The sequence below is a fragment of the Osmerus eperlanus genome, chromosome 15 (genome assembly GCF_963692335.1).
Source record: "Osmerus eperlanus chromosome 15, fOsmEpe2.1, whole genome shotgun sequence".
NCBI classification, from domain to species: domain Eukaryota; kingdom Metazoa; phylum Chordata; class Actinopteri; order Osmeriformes; family Osmeridae; genus Osmerus; species Osmerus eperlanus.
In genome coordinates, this window is record NC_085032.1 from 12,774,618 (window position 1) to 12,791,664 (window position 17,047).

The 17,047-nt window shown below is 46.9% G+C and overlaps 1 protein-coding gene across 1 annotated transcript in view; it reads left to right on the forward strand.

Annotated features, from left to right (window-relative positions):
- Positions 1-10,211: 10,211 nt before the first annotated feature.
- The window catches only part of hs6st1b (heparan sulfate 6-O-sulfotransferase 1b), an 11,881-nt gene continuing 5,045 nt past the window's right edge, over positions 10,212-17,047 (forward strand). The window contains exon 1 of the mRNA XM_062479859.1: positions 10,212-11,138. Within this exon, the coding sequence (XP_062335843.1) occupies positions 10,621-11,138 (518 nt within the window). The 5' untranslated portion in view covers positions 10,212-10,620. The remainder of the gene's footprint in view (positions 11,139-17,047) is intronic.

The following is a 17,047-nucleotide window of genomic DNA, read 5'->3' on the forward strand; positions in this document are numbered from 1 at the left end:
CTCCAACACTGGTTTGACTAATGAGAATGAAGGGCTTTGTTTCTGGCCAATCCCTGCTCTGTTCAGTAGTTCTGATCTGATCACACCATTGGCCCCCGGCGGCTAACAAGCTGGTCTAACGAGCCCGGGTCGAAAATTGTCGTGACAATCACATGAGAATCAATCAGGCAAGTGAAAATGGAACATTTATAAAAAGCAGAGAGAGGGAGGGGCCAGGATATTATAGAGGGGGCTGTTAGTCCCTTGGGCTGGTCTTGTACTGACAATATCAATGGGACCGGCCTATTGTCTCTATAACATTCAAGTTAAACACAAACACACACACACACACTCACTAGAAAACACATACACACATGCTGTCATATGCACACTCCAGAAGGTCCTTGAGGGACGTTCACTCACAGAGAAACTCTCTTTTGTCGAGGCAGAAAGAAGATAATCACTTTCAGACAGGTACCCTATTCTGTTTCTATTATGTTTGTATTATTATGCTCCATGATGGTTATGGTTTTTCTTTCCAGCAACCCATACAAACCAAAACACACACACCCAAATAATTAACACACACACACATGCAGGCACACACACACACACCCATGAAAGGAGTAAGGAGGATGTCTACCAATAGCACTGAAGTCTGGAGCTTGAAGGCCCATGACTACATATTTAATGAACATGACCCAATCCAATACCCTGTTTCTATGCATAGAAATGAACAATAATTCATCTATTTATACTCATAAGGGAGCAGGATGTGTGTCTGCATCCGGAGCTGATAGGCTGCACTATAAACAGCTTATGAATATGATTCAGACTGATGCCTTTGTCTGCAAGGATGATCCTGACCTGGGAGAGATGAAGTAGGGGCACTAGGACCCTGGGGGGCAGTTTGACCAGCATGCTCACAGCTATGGCCATTCAGATGTTCCCTGAGACGGGCCTTCACAGGGCCAGAGATAGGGAGGTGGGGGGCATACATGGGGATTTAGTGGGGTGTGTTTGTGGCTAGATAAGCACAATCTGCCCCTCCCTGATCATAAAAGACCTCATGTATTGCCCCTGGGCTCACACACACACACACGCCAGTGCATCCGTACTCTCGGCCCAAATTCCACTCAGAGAACTGTTTCAACTGAAGTCAAAAGGAGGAGTTTGGTCTGCAAATGCCTGTATTGCCCCTCCCCCTCACTCACTCACTCATCCACTCACTCATGCGTCAACTCATTAATGGTAATCAATAAACTAATTATTACAATCAGGTGTGCACAATTAGACAGCACTCATTCTGGGATATTTGTATGTCTTTTGCACATTAAACAATTTTCTCATCTCACACCCACACGCACATGCACACACACATTGATACACCCACACGCTCATCTCTACCTTTCTCTATTGCTGTCATCAGGTAAATGATGTATCGATACTTGATTATTATACCAGCTTTCTTCTTTCCCTCTTCCTCTCGCTCTCCTTTTTCTGTTGTTCTCCCTGAACGGGGCCGTTATCTGACAGCATTCATCCTGTTCGTTTTGTTTCCAGAGTGACAGCAGAGGCAGGATAAGGAGTCTCCAAGACTCACATCTGACATCGATCTGGAACACTGCTGGAAAAGAACACAGATAGGACCCTTTTTAGGTTCATAATGACACCCTTACAGGGGAGGTAGAATTCTTTAGGGTTCCAAACAGAACCTGAGGGAGCTGAAGAGGTTCTGCATGGACTGGTTTTATTAAGGGTTCTTAGATTGTTGCAATTCATTCCATATAGTACCCAGGGAATGTTGAGCCATGATTTTCTGCTGTAATGGATGACTCGTCATCCATTCAAAATCAGTCAAATCTTCTCCATCTCAGCTTTCAGTTTAATGGGTTATTACACCCTAGTAGTGGGCTGCAGCTCGTGAGCTCTGTACGTGTGTGTGTGTGTGTGTGTGAGTGAGTGTGGCTCTCACTTTAATGGGAAGTTAATGACATGTTAGATGTGAGGATGTATCTCTGCTCAGGTTTTATATGTGTGTGGGTGGGAGCTTCATGCAAAGCTAAACTTGTTCCATCATTTAAAAAACTCACACACGCTCACACTACCCACTTCCTTCTACAGACGCACCTCTGTAGATGGTACATGTATGCTCGCTTACAAGTTGGCTTGTCTACATTTAGCCTAAGATGACTGACCCAGCCGAGTGGAGCAGGCATGATTTAATGACATGCCAGAACTACAGTTGGGCCCTGAACGCGTGTGACTGTAAATCCAACATGGCACATGATGAGGGAGACCCCTTATTCCCATCGTTCAGCAGCCACAGTCATCACTCTTCCTTTTCACTTTCTACTTCGTTTCTTTTCTTTCATCCTCATCTTCCCTCTGCCTTCCTGCTTTCACCTCCTCTCAAGTCTCCTCTCTCTCCCTCCTTTTCTCTCCTCTCAGTAGGTCTCTCTAGCACCCTCTCTCTCTCTCTCTCTCTCTCTCTCTCTCTCTCTCTCTCTCTCTCTCTCTCGATCTCTCTCTCAGCTAGTTCTAGTCGTGACCAAGGTGACCAGATCCTCTTGTTGAGTGTGTGAGTGTGTGTGAATGCTGTGCAGTGTTTGTGCAGTGTGTGAGTGTGTGTGAATGCTGTGCAGTGTTTGTGCAGTGTGTGAGTGTGTGTGAATGTTGTGCAGTGTTTGTGCAGTGTGTGAGTGTGTGTGTGTGAATGCTGTGCAGTGTTTGTGCAGTGTGTGAGTGTGTGTGAATGCTGTGCAGTGTTTGTGCAGTGTGTGAGTGTGTGTGAATGCTGTGCAGTGTTTGTGCAGTGTGTGAGTGTGTGTGAATGCTGTGCAGTGTTTGTGCAGTGTGTGAGTGTGTGTGAATGCTGTGCAGTGTTTGTGCAGTGTGTGAGTGTGTGTGAATGTTGTGCAGTGTTTGTGCAGTGTGTGAGTGTGTGTGAATGTTGTGCAGTGTTTGTGCAGTGTGTGAGTGTGTGTGAATGCTGTGCAGTGTTTGTGCAGTGTGTGAGTGTGTGTGAATGCTGTGCAGTGTTTGTGCAGTGTGTGAGTGTGTGTGAATGCTGTGCAGTGTTTGTGCAGTGTGTGAGTGTGTGTGAATGCTGTGCAGTGTTTGTGCAGTGTGTAAAAGCTTCCCTCTTAGCTGGGGCTACAGTGTAAAGGGGATTAAGCCGTATTAATTCCTAAGTATTTTTGTCTCTTTTTGTGTCTTCATCACGGAGAGGCTCAAGCTCAATCCCTCAGGCGTGAAGACAGTGTGTGTGTGTGTGTGCGTGTGTGTGTGTGTGTGTGCCTGTGTGTGTATGTTGGAGAGAGGAGACGAGAAAAAAGGAAGAAAGAAAGCAAGGACAGAGGAGGAAAAAGAACAAGATAGGAGAACCAAGGAGAAAAGGAGGGAAAAGGAAGAGGGAGGAGAGGAGGAAAAGCCAAGTATGGAACAAGATTACGTGTTGCCTAGGTTCTTCACTCTCCTGGTTCCATGGTGATTCAAATTATGGGATGTTTGACACTATAATGACAGTCTGCCAGGGTCTCACCTCAGAGTCATCCAGAGAACCTTCAGAAAATGTCTCAGAGCAGACACATCTCTAATTGTTTTTTTAAACACAACTAAAACATTATTTTGACAATCTGTTCAGTAACAGTTCAGTACATACGAGGGAACTGCACTGTAAGTCTCCCTGTTATCCTCCTGATTAAACCCAGATCTAAACATGAGTCTGTTTACACATTTAGACAGACAGTCTAAATATTATCTAGTCTATACTATCAGTTTAATAGCCAATACTTATACTGACATAAAAACACATCTCTGGACATCCATTTTAACTTACTCATAATTGCTTCTTCCATGCTTATTAACACAATCGGAAGACCGAGCATGATTAATGCATGTTCAATGAACATTCACTGAATTTTATCAAGACTGATGCAATACTTGTGTGACAAGTGTTTGTGGTTGAATTTGTGTGTGTGTGTGTGTGTGCGTATGATTACAGTAGACAGCTGTGTGCATCTGCATGACTAGCCAAAGAACATCTCAATGGCCTCTAATGGAAAAGAAAACGTTTTTATTGTGTTAAATGTGTCTGTCTGGAGGCAGCTGGATGTCTCCTTTAGGTACTCAGGATGAACATACTAATGCAGTACGTGAACGTTTGCATATTAAAGAAATAATCCACCCAGAAGGAGATGAAAAACAAGAGATGATTATATATCAGGAACATATACGAAATACTTTGAAATCATCCAGTATCTGTCTGTACATGTGTGTCTGTGTGTGTGTGTCTGCATGTGTGTCTAGTGTATTAAGCACTGAAATGTAGCCTTCCATTCAGTCAATCACATTAAACCCAACATCAAATTGTTTTTATTGAGCTAACAGAGAGAGAAGGACTGGGTAGATGCTTCTCTCATTTATTGTGTTTGTTGATGTTTTCTATCAGTCTTTACACACTCTGGTGTCCTCACACACACTCTAGTGTCCTCACACACACTCTGCTTCCTTACACACACACACACACACACACACACACACACACACACACACACACACACACACACACACACACACACACACAGGGGTCTAATGGAATGGAACAAATTCAATGAAGTTTACAAACTTTGAATAAAGAAAGATGGTTCTAGTAGGAAAATGAGAGGAGGGGACAAGAGGTGAGGGAGAGAGGAGGAGAGGAGTAGGAGGACAAATGGATGATGTAGCACTCTTTCCCTTCATCCACCTTTCCTCCTCCCTCCTCTCTTCTCCCTCCTCCCTCCTCTCCTCGCCCTGCTCCCTCCTCTTCTCTCCTCTCCTCTCCTCTCCCTCCTCCCTCCTCTCCTCTCCTCTCCCTGCTCCCTTACACATTTGTAGTACACAAGCTGTACTTGGCAGCAAGCTGAACACCATCTGTGAGGAAAATAAGTCAACTGTAGTGTGCCCTTACTGTGAGGGGGACAGAGAGAGAGACAGAGAGGTTGTGTCTTTTTCTTTTGTGCCTATAGCCACAGCATGTTTGTGTGGGAGATGCTACCTGTGACAAGAATCCACGGGTGAATTATTCTCGAGACAGAATCCTGTTAGAAGTTGCTTGTTTCATTTTGTCTCACATCATACGAGTTGAACAATAACAACCCAGTGAATTATCTTTTCATACGCTCTTTGCATTAGACTTACTGTGAGAAAAAATACAACATATCCCGTATCGTCATATCTGTCAAATGTATTCTGTGTCTGGAAAAGCTCTATGTGTGTACGTGTTTGTGTATGCGTGTTTGTGTGTGTGTGTGTGTGTGTGTGTGGGGGGGGGGTGTAAGTGTGTGTGTGTTTGTGTGAACATGGCTGTAATATAGCCATTACTATATTCATTCGCTTTCTGAGGTCCATTATAACCCAGTGAGTTACAGTTCCCACTCTGACCTTTACAAAGCTCACACAGCATAATATCGATGAAATTGAGACAAGTGTGTAGACGTTTGTGTGTGTGTGTGTCTAGCAAAATGCTGGCCAACACCCCTTACATAATAAGTAGTCCCAACCAAGCAATCACAAAGTATTGATTAACAGCTGTGTGTTTTGTTTCTGAGGCAACTGGCCCCAGCAGATCTGTCCCAAGGCTAGAGGTGTGGGACCGTGCTGACTTGCTGAGCTAAAGGAAGCTGCAGGTTGTGTGCAGACTAAGCCCTATCACTTTGATAGAGATGAGGTTGAGGACACAAACAGAGGCCAGCTGGACTACTCCAAATATAGCACACACAAACACACACACACACACACACTGACCTTTCACCACCCTAAAGGGGCTGGACATTGGCCCAAATACACAGATGTGGGCTGCTGGCTGGCTGGACTGAGAGGAGGGAGAGAAGGAGAGAGGGCGAGAGGGAAGGAGAGAGAGATGGAGAGGAGAAAGATGAGAGGAGTCAAGAGGAGAGAAGATACAACAGAACAGATGGTATCTGGGTCAACTGCGTACATAGAGTGGCTCTGGTAATATGACACCCGGGTTACAGGCCAGAGCTGGACCCGAGTTCTGTGTCCTTGAGCATCAGGACTGTCATCACCACCTGCCCCCCATGATGGAGCAATCACCTGGGTGACAAGTAAGTAATCTCAGACCAAGCAAAGCTCTATCAAAGAAATGATGGAGCCATTATCTAGGCAGCAAGTTGATGATAAGGGTGGTGAAAAGACATCTTTGTCTTGATGAATGTTGAATGATGATGTTGCTACTACTTGTGACTTTGGTCTGCAGCAGAAACATACCTTCCGAGGAGGAGAAGCGATGAGAAGGAGAAGAGGACAGGAGTGCTTTAGTGGTTGACTAACAATGTTTACAAATTGATTTATCTTACTGAATTCATTAAAAACATTGAACTACTGCCAGCATCAACAGTATTGACACAAATCAAAAGCACCTCATCAACAGTCCTGTCATCACACATCATCTCTGTTGGTCTCTCTTGCCCTCAGGTCTAGACAGGAACAGAGCCCACACATGCCCATTTCTGGTTACAGCTGGGGGGTATTCCAGAAAGCATGTTATGCGACATACGTTAACTCCCTAGCTGACACCCAACGTTGTAGGAACATTGTGAGAAAGTTGCTGTAACATTGTGTGTCAGCTGAAGTTAACTTACCCGGTTATGTTGCATAACCTACTTTCTGGAATACCCCCCTGGTCTAAGCCAGAGCTGGATAGTGATGTCATCCCAAGTGTTTGGAGCTTTCTCACTTGGAATGTTGAGAATGCATCAACACACACACACACACACTCACATACATACACACAAAAGCACAGCCATACATACACTCTCAGACACACACTCAGACCCACACACACATGCACACACACTAACACACGTCAACACGCATACACAAGGCACACACATACATACACACACACAGACACCCACAAAGACATACACAAGCACAAAACACAAACACACAGACACACACCTAGTAGTTATATATAATAATGAGTCACCTACGGTTCAGTGGGATCCGAGATAATGAGCAGATCAGGTCAGCCAATCAGAGCCTATAAACTTCAACCAATTTCTGGTCGTAAAACACAGAGCTCCACAGCTTACCAATTAAAGCGGAGGTGTTTCCACAGTAATGCCTGTGTGATTAGCTTGTTAAGGCTGCTGTCTGTGACCTTTGACCTTCATTAGGCTGGACCTGTTTCACAGTGGCCCTGGTTATAACAGACTGAATAACAACATTGTTGTATTCTGATCTACAGGGTGTAAAACAGTCTAGTATTGTGTGTGCGTGTTCCTTAATGTGTATTGGCTCTCCAAACTAAAGAAAAACATTCAGGAATGTTGACACCGCTTTAAAAAGTCCCATAATGATGATGTCATTAACTAGAATCCCCTCCCATACCCTGGAGATGAGGGAACTGGGCCAAAACTTATGTCACACAAACAATCAAGAATGTTTGGTTGTCTACAGCACTCCACCCAAACACATGCAAAGCAAACACAAACATTCATGCACATACACCCACAGGCACACACAGATACACACACACAGCAACACACACATTGTGATGTGTGGTGATGGATTTCTGTCTGGTCCGGTAGGAAACTACATGGTGTATGTCCATGTGAGAGGTAGAGAGAGAGACGGCTAGGGGGAGAGAGTGAGAGAGAGAGAAAGAGAGAAAGAGAGAGAGAGACAGAGAGAGAAAGAGAGAGAGAGCGAGAGTTTGTGTATATAGGCTGAATTCTCTGACCTTGGGCCTGATGGGATGTTGAACTACCAGCATGCTCCACTGCTCTCTGTCCTTACAGAACTGAAGGTTAATGTCTAAACCCAACGGCTGCAGAGCACACATTGACAACACTCTCCCTGGGTGGCTGATGACGTTTTTAATTAGCTATAGGGCCTGGCTCCTATGCAGTGGTATTACTCAATCTGCTTCCACAGACAGGCCTATTTAAACCTCCCTGGCAAACGATGGGGTCTGTTTGCTCTTGTTCAATCTGCTGTGACCCAGGCATTCAAATTCAACAGCCTGTTTCAAGAAGTAGAGTGCTGAGCTCTCTTTGTATCTTTATAATGAGACAAGGTGTGCACTTCTTCTCTTTTCTTCTCTAACCTCCTCTCATCTCCTCTCCTCTTACCTCATCTCCTCTAACCTCATCTCCTCTCCTCTAACCTCATCTCCTCTCCTCTAACATCCTCTTATCTCCTCTCCTCTTAGCTCATCTCCTCTCCTCTAACCTCCTCTCATCTCCTCTCATCTCCTCTCCTCTTAGCTCATCTCCTCTCCTCTAACCTCCTCTCATCTCCTCTTACCTCCTCTTCGGTGGCTGGAGATCTTAAAGGGAAAAGCTGATATATTGATCATGTGAGACCAACACTAATGAACCTGACACTTTGCTAAGGCCTGGTAAAACATGATGTTGATGGGGAGTTGCTGGTTGGAAAAGTAAAGGTGATGGCCTGTATCTCAGCATTTTGATCTCCCTCTCTTTCTCTCTCTCTTCATCTTTCAGTCTCTCGCCTCCATTTCACCTCTTTTTTTTCTTCTCTTCTCTCTCCCGCTCTGTTTGTCTATTTCAGTCTACCCTCTCCACAACCCTCTCTCTCTATCCCTCTTTGTCTCTCACCACCTTCCTCTCAATCATCTTTCCCTCTATCACTCCATGTCGCTCTCCCCACCCACTCTCTCTTCTTACTCCTCTCTCACCACCCTATTCACACCATGCATTTCTCCTCTCCTCTTCATCTTCCTCTCTATTTCTCTCTCTCGCTCGCTCGCTCTCTCTCGCTCTCGCTCTCTCTCTCTCTCTCTCTCTCTCTCTCTCTCTCTCTCTCTCTCTCTCTCTCTCTCTCTCTATCTATCTATCTATCTATCATCTCCCATTGCTCTCACCCCTTCCATCTCCCCACCCGTTTGTGACTCAGACGTGCTGCAGTTCAACTCCACAGCAGATCAGGACAGCCTGAGATCCACATTCAACAGTGCGGGCTGCTGAGTTCACATCTAAACATGGTACTGAACCCAGAGAGAGAGAGAGGGGGGGGGGGGGTACTGTACCCAGAGAGAGAGAGGGGGGTACTGTACCCAGAGAGAGAGAGAGGAGTACTGTACCCAGAGAGAGAGAGAGGGGTACTGTACCCAGAGAGAGAGAGAGGAGTACTGAACCCAGAGAGAGAGAGAGGGGTACTGTACCCAGAGAGAGAGAGAGGAGTACTGAACCCAGAGAGAGAGAAGGGGGGGGGTACTGTACCCAGAGAGAGAAAGGGGGGACGGGACGGTACTGTACCCAGAGAGAGAGGGGGGGGGGTACTGTACCCAGAGAGAGAGAGAGGAGTACTGTACCCAGAGAGAGAGAGAGGGGTACTGTACCCAGAGAGAGAGAGAGGAGTACTGAACCCAGAGAGAGAGAGAGGGGTACTGTACCCAGAGAGAGAAAAGGGGGGGGGGGTACTGTACCCAGAGACAGAGAAGGGGGGGGGTACTGTACCCAGAGAGAGAGAGGGGGACGGGACGGTACTGTACCCAGAGACAGAGAGGGGACGGTACTGTACCCAGAGAGAGAGGGGGGGTACTGTACCCAGAGAGAGAGGGGGGGGTACTGTACCCAGAGAGAGAGAGAGGGGTACTGTACCCAGAGAGAGAGAGGGGGGTACTGTACCCAGAGAGAGAGGGGGGGGTACTGTACCCAGAGAGAGAGGGGGGGGTACTGTACCCAGAGAGAGAGAGGGGGACGGGGACGGTACTGTACCCAGAGAGGGGGGGGGGGCGAGATGGTGAAAAAGAGAGTGAGTGAGTGAGACACACAATAAACAATAGAAAACAGAAACTGTTTCTTAGGGACATGCCGTGCTGTAAAGGATATTAGATTATAGACGGGAGATTCCCAAGAGTGTGAGTGTGTGAGCGTCCGCGCGTGTGTACAATATTTTAACATTTTAATAAAATAATGTATTGTAGTAGTGTCATTACTTAGTAGTACATAGTCCGTTAAAGTCATAACACACGTTGTTAAAAAGTGCCACATACCAAGATTTCTTGGATATTTTTGTTCGGGTCTACCTTAGAGATTATTATTGTGATGTGAGATCGTCCAATAAAGTAGCCTATTATTAAATAGCTAAGTAATTCACTGCCGGCGATGCAACCACAGTGATAAAGAAAACAAGTGTGTGTGTGCGCGTGCGTGCGTGTGTGATGTTTACTGTACAGTACGCGAATGTATGCAAATGTGCACAGACGTGGGAGTTGCTGCGCATGCTGGTCTAGGAGGTACAGAACTCAACAACAGTTCTGCAAGAGCAGGAGAGGGAAGCAGACGAGAGGACGCTACTTTCGCGTCGGCGTACTTTGGCAAACGGGCTTTCACAGTACTACTGTGGGCGAGGTTTCGATATCTGTGACTTCTTGAGAGCAACGCTAAAAAGTCGCTTCTGATCCAATGCTCTGGATAGAAGACAGGTCGGATTGAGCTCGCTCTGTGAGAGCGGGAGCGGCAAACATGTATCGCAGCACCGACTACCATCCTACCGCCCCGGTCCGAGACTAGCTCCGACCCTACTGTCTATGGAGCGACACACGGAGCGCGGAACGCTCCGCTACCAAGTGCCCCAATTCGGTTATCTGGGAGATGGTAACAGATGAACGACGCCGGAGGGAACATGGTTGAAAGGACCAGCAAATTCTTGTTGATCGTCGTCGGCTCCGTGTTCTTCATGCTGATCTTGTATCAGTACGTAGCTCCCGGTGTGATGAACTTCGGCTCTCCGCTGGGTTACCTCGGCGAGGACAATATGGATATATTCCCCACACCGGATCCGCATTATGTCAAGAAGTACTTCTTTCCCGTCAGGGACCTCGAGAGAACCGTTGATTTCGAAATCAAGGGTGAAGACGTGATTGTGTTCTTACACATTCAGAAAACCGGCGGGACGACTTTCGGGAGACACTTGGTGCAGAACGTGAGGCTTGAAGTGCCGTGTGACTGCCGTCCGGGGCAAAAAAAGTGTACTTGCTACCGTCCCAACCGCAAAGAGACCTGGCTTTTTTCGAGGTTCTCCACCGGTTGGAGTTGCGGGTTGCACGCGGACTGGACCGAGCTCACCAACTGCGTACCCGGGGTCCTAAGCAGGAAGGAGAGCCTGTCGAATAAACTGAGGTATTTAAGTAGTGTTTATGAAATGTGTTTCTCTCTCTCACACACGCACACAAACTCTCTCTCTATTTTGCTTGACGGCAAACATATTCGGAGTGGTAGGATTTGGTCAGCCTCCGCAGATCAACATTGGCACCACTAATGTTTAACAAAGACTCTACTCATGACATTTAAACATGGATTAGTGCCAAGTTACAGTGTTTATACCTAACGCACACACAAACACACCCATGCACATGTTTAGGAGGAAATCAGGATGAGGATCTACCTTATCTCGCTGCCCAGGCGTAAACATGGTTTAACCCCCCCTCACACACACACACATCACACACATTTGCGGTGCGTCACATTAACTGACAGAGACAAACATGCTATAGCCCTGACTGTGAGGTGACAGGAGTGAGGGACTGTGTTCACTACCGTTCCTAGGAGTGTGTGAGCACAAAACACCGACACACACTCGCACACACAGCATGCAGCTGCGCATCTGGAACCCTGTCTCTTTCCTACCTTATCTCTGTTGGGTGCTATTAAGAACCCAGTAGCTCTGTCTGTCTGTCTCCCTCTCTCTCTCTCTCTCTCTCTCTCTCTCTCTCTCTCTCACGCGACAGTGTGTAATGTGGCTGAGATCATGCTGTGTGTTACAGTAATACAGTAAGCTGCACTAATGGTTTTAAAGACCTGCTTTTGTAGATGCCTCAGTCATTGCTAATAGTGCTGGTTACATTTTACATTTACATTTAGTCATTCAGCAGACGCTCTTATCCAGAGCGACTTACAGTAAGTACAGGGACATTCTCCCTGAAGCAAGTAGGGTGAAGTGCCTTGCCCAAGGACACAACGTCATTTGGCACGGCTGGGAATCGAACTAGCAACCTTCAGATTACTAGCCCGACTCCCTCACCGCTCAGCCATCTGACTCCCAAGTCCTAGCCTGGTTACATCCAGGCTAGGACTCACGACTGCAGATCCCTCCGTGGAGACTAGGCCAGACCCGGTCAGTAGTGCACAAGAATTAGCAGGTATAAATAAACCAAGTGATTGGCTTAATCTCTCAAGGCTGCTATAAGGTGTTCTTCAATCCTAAAAATAGTGTGTATCTGTCTGCTGGGCCTTCGTTTAGTGTGCTCTGACACTGCAGAGGAAATACATCACTACAGGCCTTCTCTCATTCTAGCCTTCCTCACTTCCTCACTCCTCGCTCCCTCTCTCCTATTCGCCTTCACTAGTAGCAGATCTGTCTTGCAGTTGTCATGCTGAGAGGACGACTGTTACCATCTTCCTCTTCTTCGTCTCTCACTCACATGAGACAAAAGGAAGAAAGAGAGGTGAAGAAAAAAACAGAAAAGAGGGGATGAGAGAGGGGATCCCCTCCCAGTAGAGGTATGTCATAGGGTTAGGGAGAGGGAGGAGAGAGAGATAGTCATTCCTGTATTGGTATTAATAACTGTGTTGGCCTCTATTTATACCCTTGTTATTGCTTGCACTTATGAAGAGGATCTGATGGCACATGTGTTAACTGAAGAGCTAGGATCATACCCCCCCCCCCCCAGGGCAGTTTCTACTCCTGCCATTCTGACATACAGTAATACTGGGGCATTGTGGGTCGGGACTCGGGATGGAGCTCACTGGAGGAGGCACATAGGTTGCCCCAGGCAACCTATTGTTTATGGGATGTTAGGGTGTTAATGTATTCATTGAGGTTGAAGCAGAGCCTAGTATGATTTCCACTCTGCACTGTGTGAAGAAATACTGGAGTCTTTCCAGTTTTCCTAGCGGAGCATGTTTTCTAGCTTTAATGGTGGGTCAACAAAAGTGTAGTTAATTGTCTGTAGGAACAGTCTCAGTGTTTCCCCTAGGTTTACAGCTTGGGGGGGGGACCATCTAGAGACAGAAATTACATGCCGTCGTGTAAATAACATAAATAACATAAGGCCATTTAGTTTGTTTAATAAAAGAGCAAGCTATAGACCTTTTTTAGGAAAGGTAACCTTAAATGACTTATTTTGTGATGGCGCTTCTTTAAAAAAATAAAATAGAAAAATGACTTGACCTTCCAGGGGAGGGGGGGGGGGGCACCCCCCTAATATGTAGGGGAAACACTGAGTCTTATATCTCAGTTCAGTTCACAGACTCAGAATCCACCTGGGGTGACAGTGATGTTCCAGTGGGAGGGTTCTAGAATAATTTGTCATTAGAGGGAGGGTTCTAGAAGACGTTCAGGTTGTTCCAGACCTGTGAAGTGTAGATCAGCAGAAGAGCTTTCTGGAACACAGCTGGATGTGTCCTCTGTGTTTTAAGAACTCTGTCTGTCTCTCGAACACACACACATTCACACGCATGCATGTACACACACATACACACGCACACACATTTATGCACCCACTTGCACCTTTTAACTTTCCATCTCCCCTGCGTTAGATTGAGAGCCCTGTCCTAGATTACCTGTCAATCCCTACTGACAATCCCCTTTCCTCCCCTTCCTCCCACCCTCGTTCCCACCCGCCCTCCTACCCGCCCTCCCTCCCCATCCACTCTTCTCACCTCTCTTCCCTTATGTTAGTATGGAGACATCGAATCAGCTCAGGTGTATATCTGTACTGTCAGATGAACAGTGTGAGAAAGAGGAAGAGGAGAGAGATGACAGGAGGATGATAGACACATGACAGAAGGGACTGCTGTTTTTTCCCAGCCTTTCCTGTTCCTTTCCTGTCTCTCTCGCTCTCTCGCTCTCTCACTCTCTGTCTCTCTCTCTCTGTCTCTCTGTCTCTCTCTCTCTCTCTCTTCCACTGTCACTCTATGTGTTCTGCTCTCTCCTCCTCCCCCTCCTCTGTCTCAGCCTGCAGGGTACACATTCCTCTAGCTCCTCACAGTATCAACAGTGCACAGGAGGTTCAGACAGCTCACCCTTCCCTCCTCGCCAGCTTTCTCTTGGTCCCTTCCACTCAGTCTACACACAGTCTACTGGGAGGAGAATGGTATGGCCCGAGGGTGGGGGTTAGATGTGTCTGTTTGAAACAAACCTGAGCCTTTGTCTCTGCATTTGTGTGTGTGTGTGTGTGTGTGTGTGTGTGTGTGTGTGTGTGTGTGTGTGTGTGTGTGTGAGAGAGAGAGAGAGAGAGAGTCTTCCCTCATTAGGTGAAAGAAGTGTAGAGCCCGTTGGAGGGCATGCTTTTCTTGAAATGATTTATTTATTACTCACATAAGGTGGTGTGTGAGTGTGTATGTAGGCGTAGCCAGAAGACAAAAGCATGATTTAGGAGGGTGAATACAGTGAAGACTGACAGTGAAGACAAGACATGATGAAAATGAAGACATGTCCACTTCTCTATATCTCCATCATCCGTCTCTCCCCCAGCTATCCTGTAGAAGGCTGGAAAGTCCTGCCTCTGTTCTGTTTTGTGGGTTAACACACACACAAACACACACTCCCCCCTCTCCCAATTCCCCCATCTCCCCCTCCACTCAACCTGCTTCATGTCTTGGTATGTTCCACGACATGGACTTCAAAGGCTCTGTCAGACCCTCAACCATCCGTCACTCAACACTTAAAAGCTTCATGAAGGGAACCGGATCTTTACTCCTCACCCCCCCCTCCACCCTATAATGTGTGTGCGTGTGTATTTGGCATGGCATGATTGGTTGATCTCAGTCATAAGACTCTGGAGTGGAGACTACGTGGTAAGGAGGCTAGGTGAAAAGGAGGCTAGGTGATAAGGAGGCAAGGTGAAAAGGAGGTTAGGTGGTAAGGACGCTAGGTGATAAGGAGACTACTGCGAGTGATTAGGAGGTTCAGCTTGGGTTTTGGCCCCCCCAACCCCTTCCTCCCTCCCTCTCTCACTAACACAATATTATTCATTTCTTGGTCAGCTCAGACAGCCTGGAAACCATCTGGTCCGACTCACTGAGTCCCCCCCTTCTCTGTACCCCTAACTGCCCTCCTTAAACCTCTTCCCTATCACCCCCTTGTTCTCTACTTCTGTCTATCCATCCATCCCTTCCTCCCCCTAACCCTCCCTCCACCCTCAGCCTGAAAAGTCAAGGGTCATTACCATGGAGACTTCAGAACTGGCACATGTTCCTGAGTGGTTGCCACTAACAACAGCATGAGATAAATAATGGGGTAATCATTACTCAGGTCCGTCCTGTGTGTGCCTGATTGAATTACCTCTGAAAGAGGGGTCAAACTGCACCATTTATCACTAAGAGAGTGACAGGCAGAGAAAGAGACAGGCAGAGAGATGGACTGACAGACAGACAGACAGACAGACAGATGATGATGTTGATGATGGCCAGTAGAGGTTAATCCTGTGTTATAATCCAAGACTGGTCTGTAGGACTGCTGAAGGGACCGCTAGTCCCTGCTCTGGTACACAGATAATCCGTCTGGTAGTAGTAAGTACTCATAATCTGGCCCACAGCACACACACACACACCGGGTTCCTCTACCAGTACAGAGCTCAGGCACCAACACGGTCACTTGATAACCAGGCCCATCCTAATACACTCTAAATCCCCCTCCTCTTCCTCAGTCTTTCTCTCTTCCTCTCCTCTCTCTTCCCCCTCTATTCTCTCTCTATCTCTCAGGACTACGTACAGGAGGATAGTCTGTTGGATTACTGTCAAATCGAAGACACTCCTGTCCTGCATTAGACAAATAGCACTAAGTACTAAAGCTTATATTCCAAATAAGCTATTTTCCTGATCCCACACACACACACACACACACACACACATAAACATAGTGTCAGTTCTCCCTACTCACGTATTCAGGCCTGGTTTCTCCACAGTAGGTCTCTAACTAGGACTTGTGTGCGTGTGTGTTGTATATGCGTGTAAGCCACTCAGTACATTTACATTTAGTCATTTAGCAGACGCTCTTATCCAGAGCGACTTACAGTAAGTACAGGGACATTCTCCCCGAGGCAAGTAGGGTGAAGTGCCTTGCCCAAGGACACAACGTCATTTGGCACGGCCGGGAAGCGAACTGGCAACCTTCGGATTACTAGCCCAACTCCCTCACCGCTCAGCCACCTGACTCCTACAGTACAGCAATAATGTATACCGCCCTGCTTGTGGAGTGTTTCTGTCACACATCTATATTGCATTACTCTGCTCTCTGCTGACTGACTGTGATGTTTGTGTGTACATGTGTGTGTGTGCATGTGTGTCTGTGTGTGTGTAGGTGTGTGAGGAAGAGAGAGAAAAATGGCTTTGGCAGCATCTGAATGCTTAACACAGTTGCCTTGTTGCATTCCTACATATCTTACACTGATGGTCATACACACACTCACATCCACAGTCTCTCTTTCATTTTCTTTCGCTATGTCTCTCTCTGTCTCGCTCTTGTGTTCGGTGTTTCAAGTGGTTAACAGTGGTTCTGCCAGTGTCACGTGACTCTAGCTAGAGAAGAGAGCTCTGTTGTAGGAACACTAAAACATAATGTATCCCCTGACTCTAATCTGTTTCTCTCCCTCCTTCTCTCCCTGCCTCTCTCTCCCCCTCTCTCTCTCTCCCTCCTTCTCTCCCTGCCTCTCTCTCCCCCTCTCTCTCTCTCTCTCTCTCTCTCTCTCTCTCTCTCTCTCTCTCTCTCTCTCTCTCTCTCTCTCATATCTATCTCTCCTCTCATGGTTCAAGGTAAGAGAATAAAAAAGCCTTTATACTTGCACATCATTGAAGCTCTCCCTAGCTGTGTGTGTGTGTGTGTGTGTGTGTGTGTGTACGTGAAACTGAGTTACATCTTCTGATGCCAAAAGAGATGCCTCTCGGGAACTTGTGTCCCTTTCTGCTCTGTTGCCCCTGTGACCATATGGGCCCTGACACACACACACACACACAGCAGGCCAGTGTGGTCCAGTATGTTTGATGTTTGATTGAGAGAACAGAGGAGAGGACAGGGACATAGAGGGAAC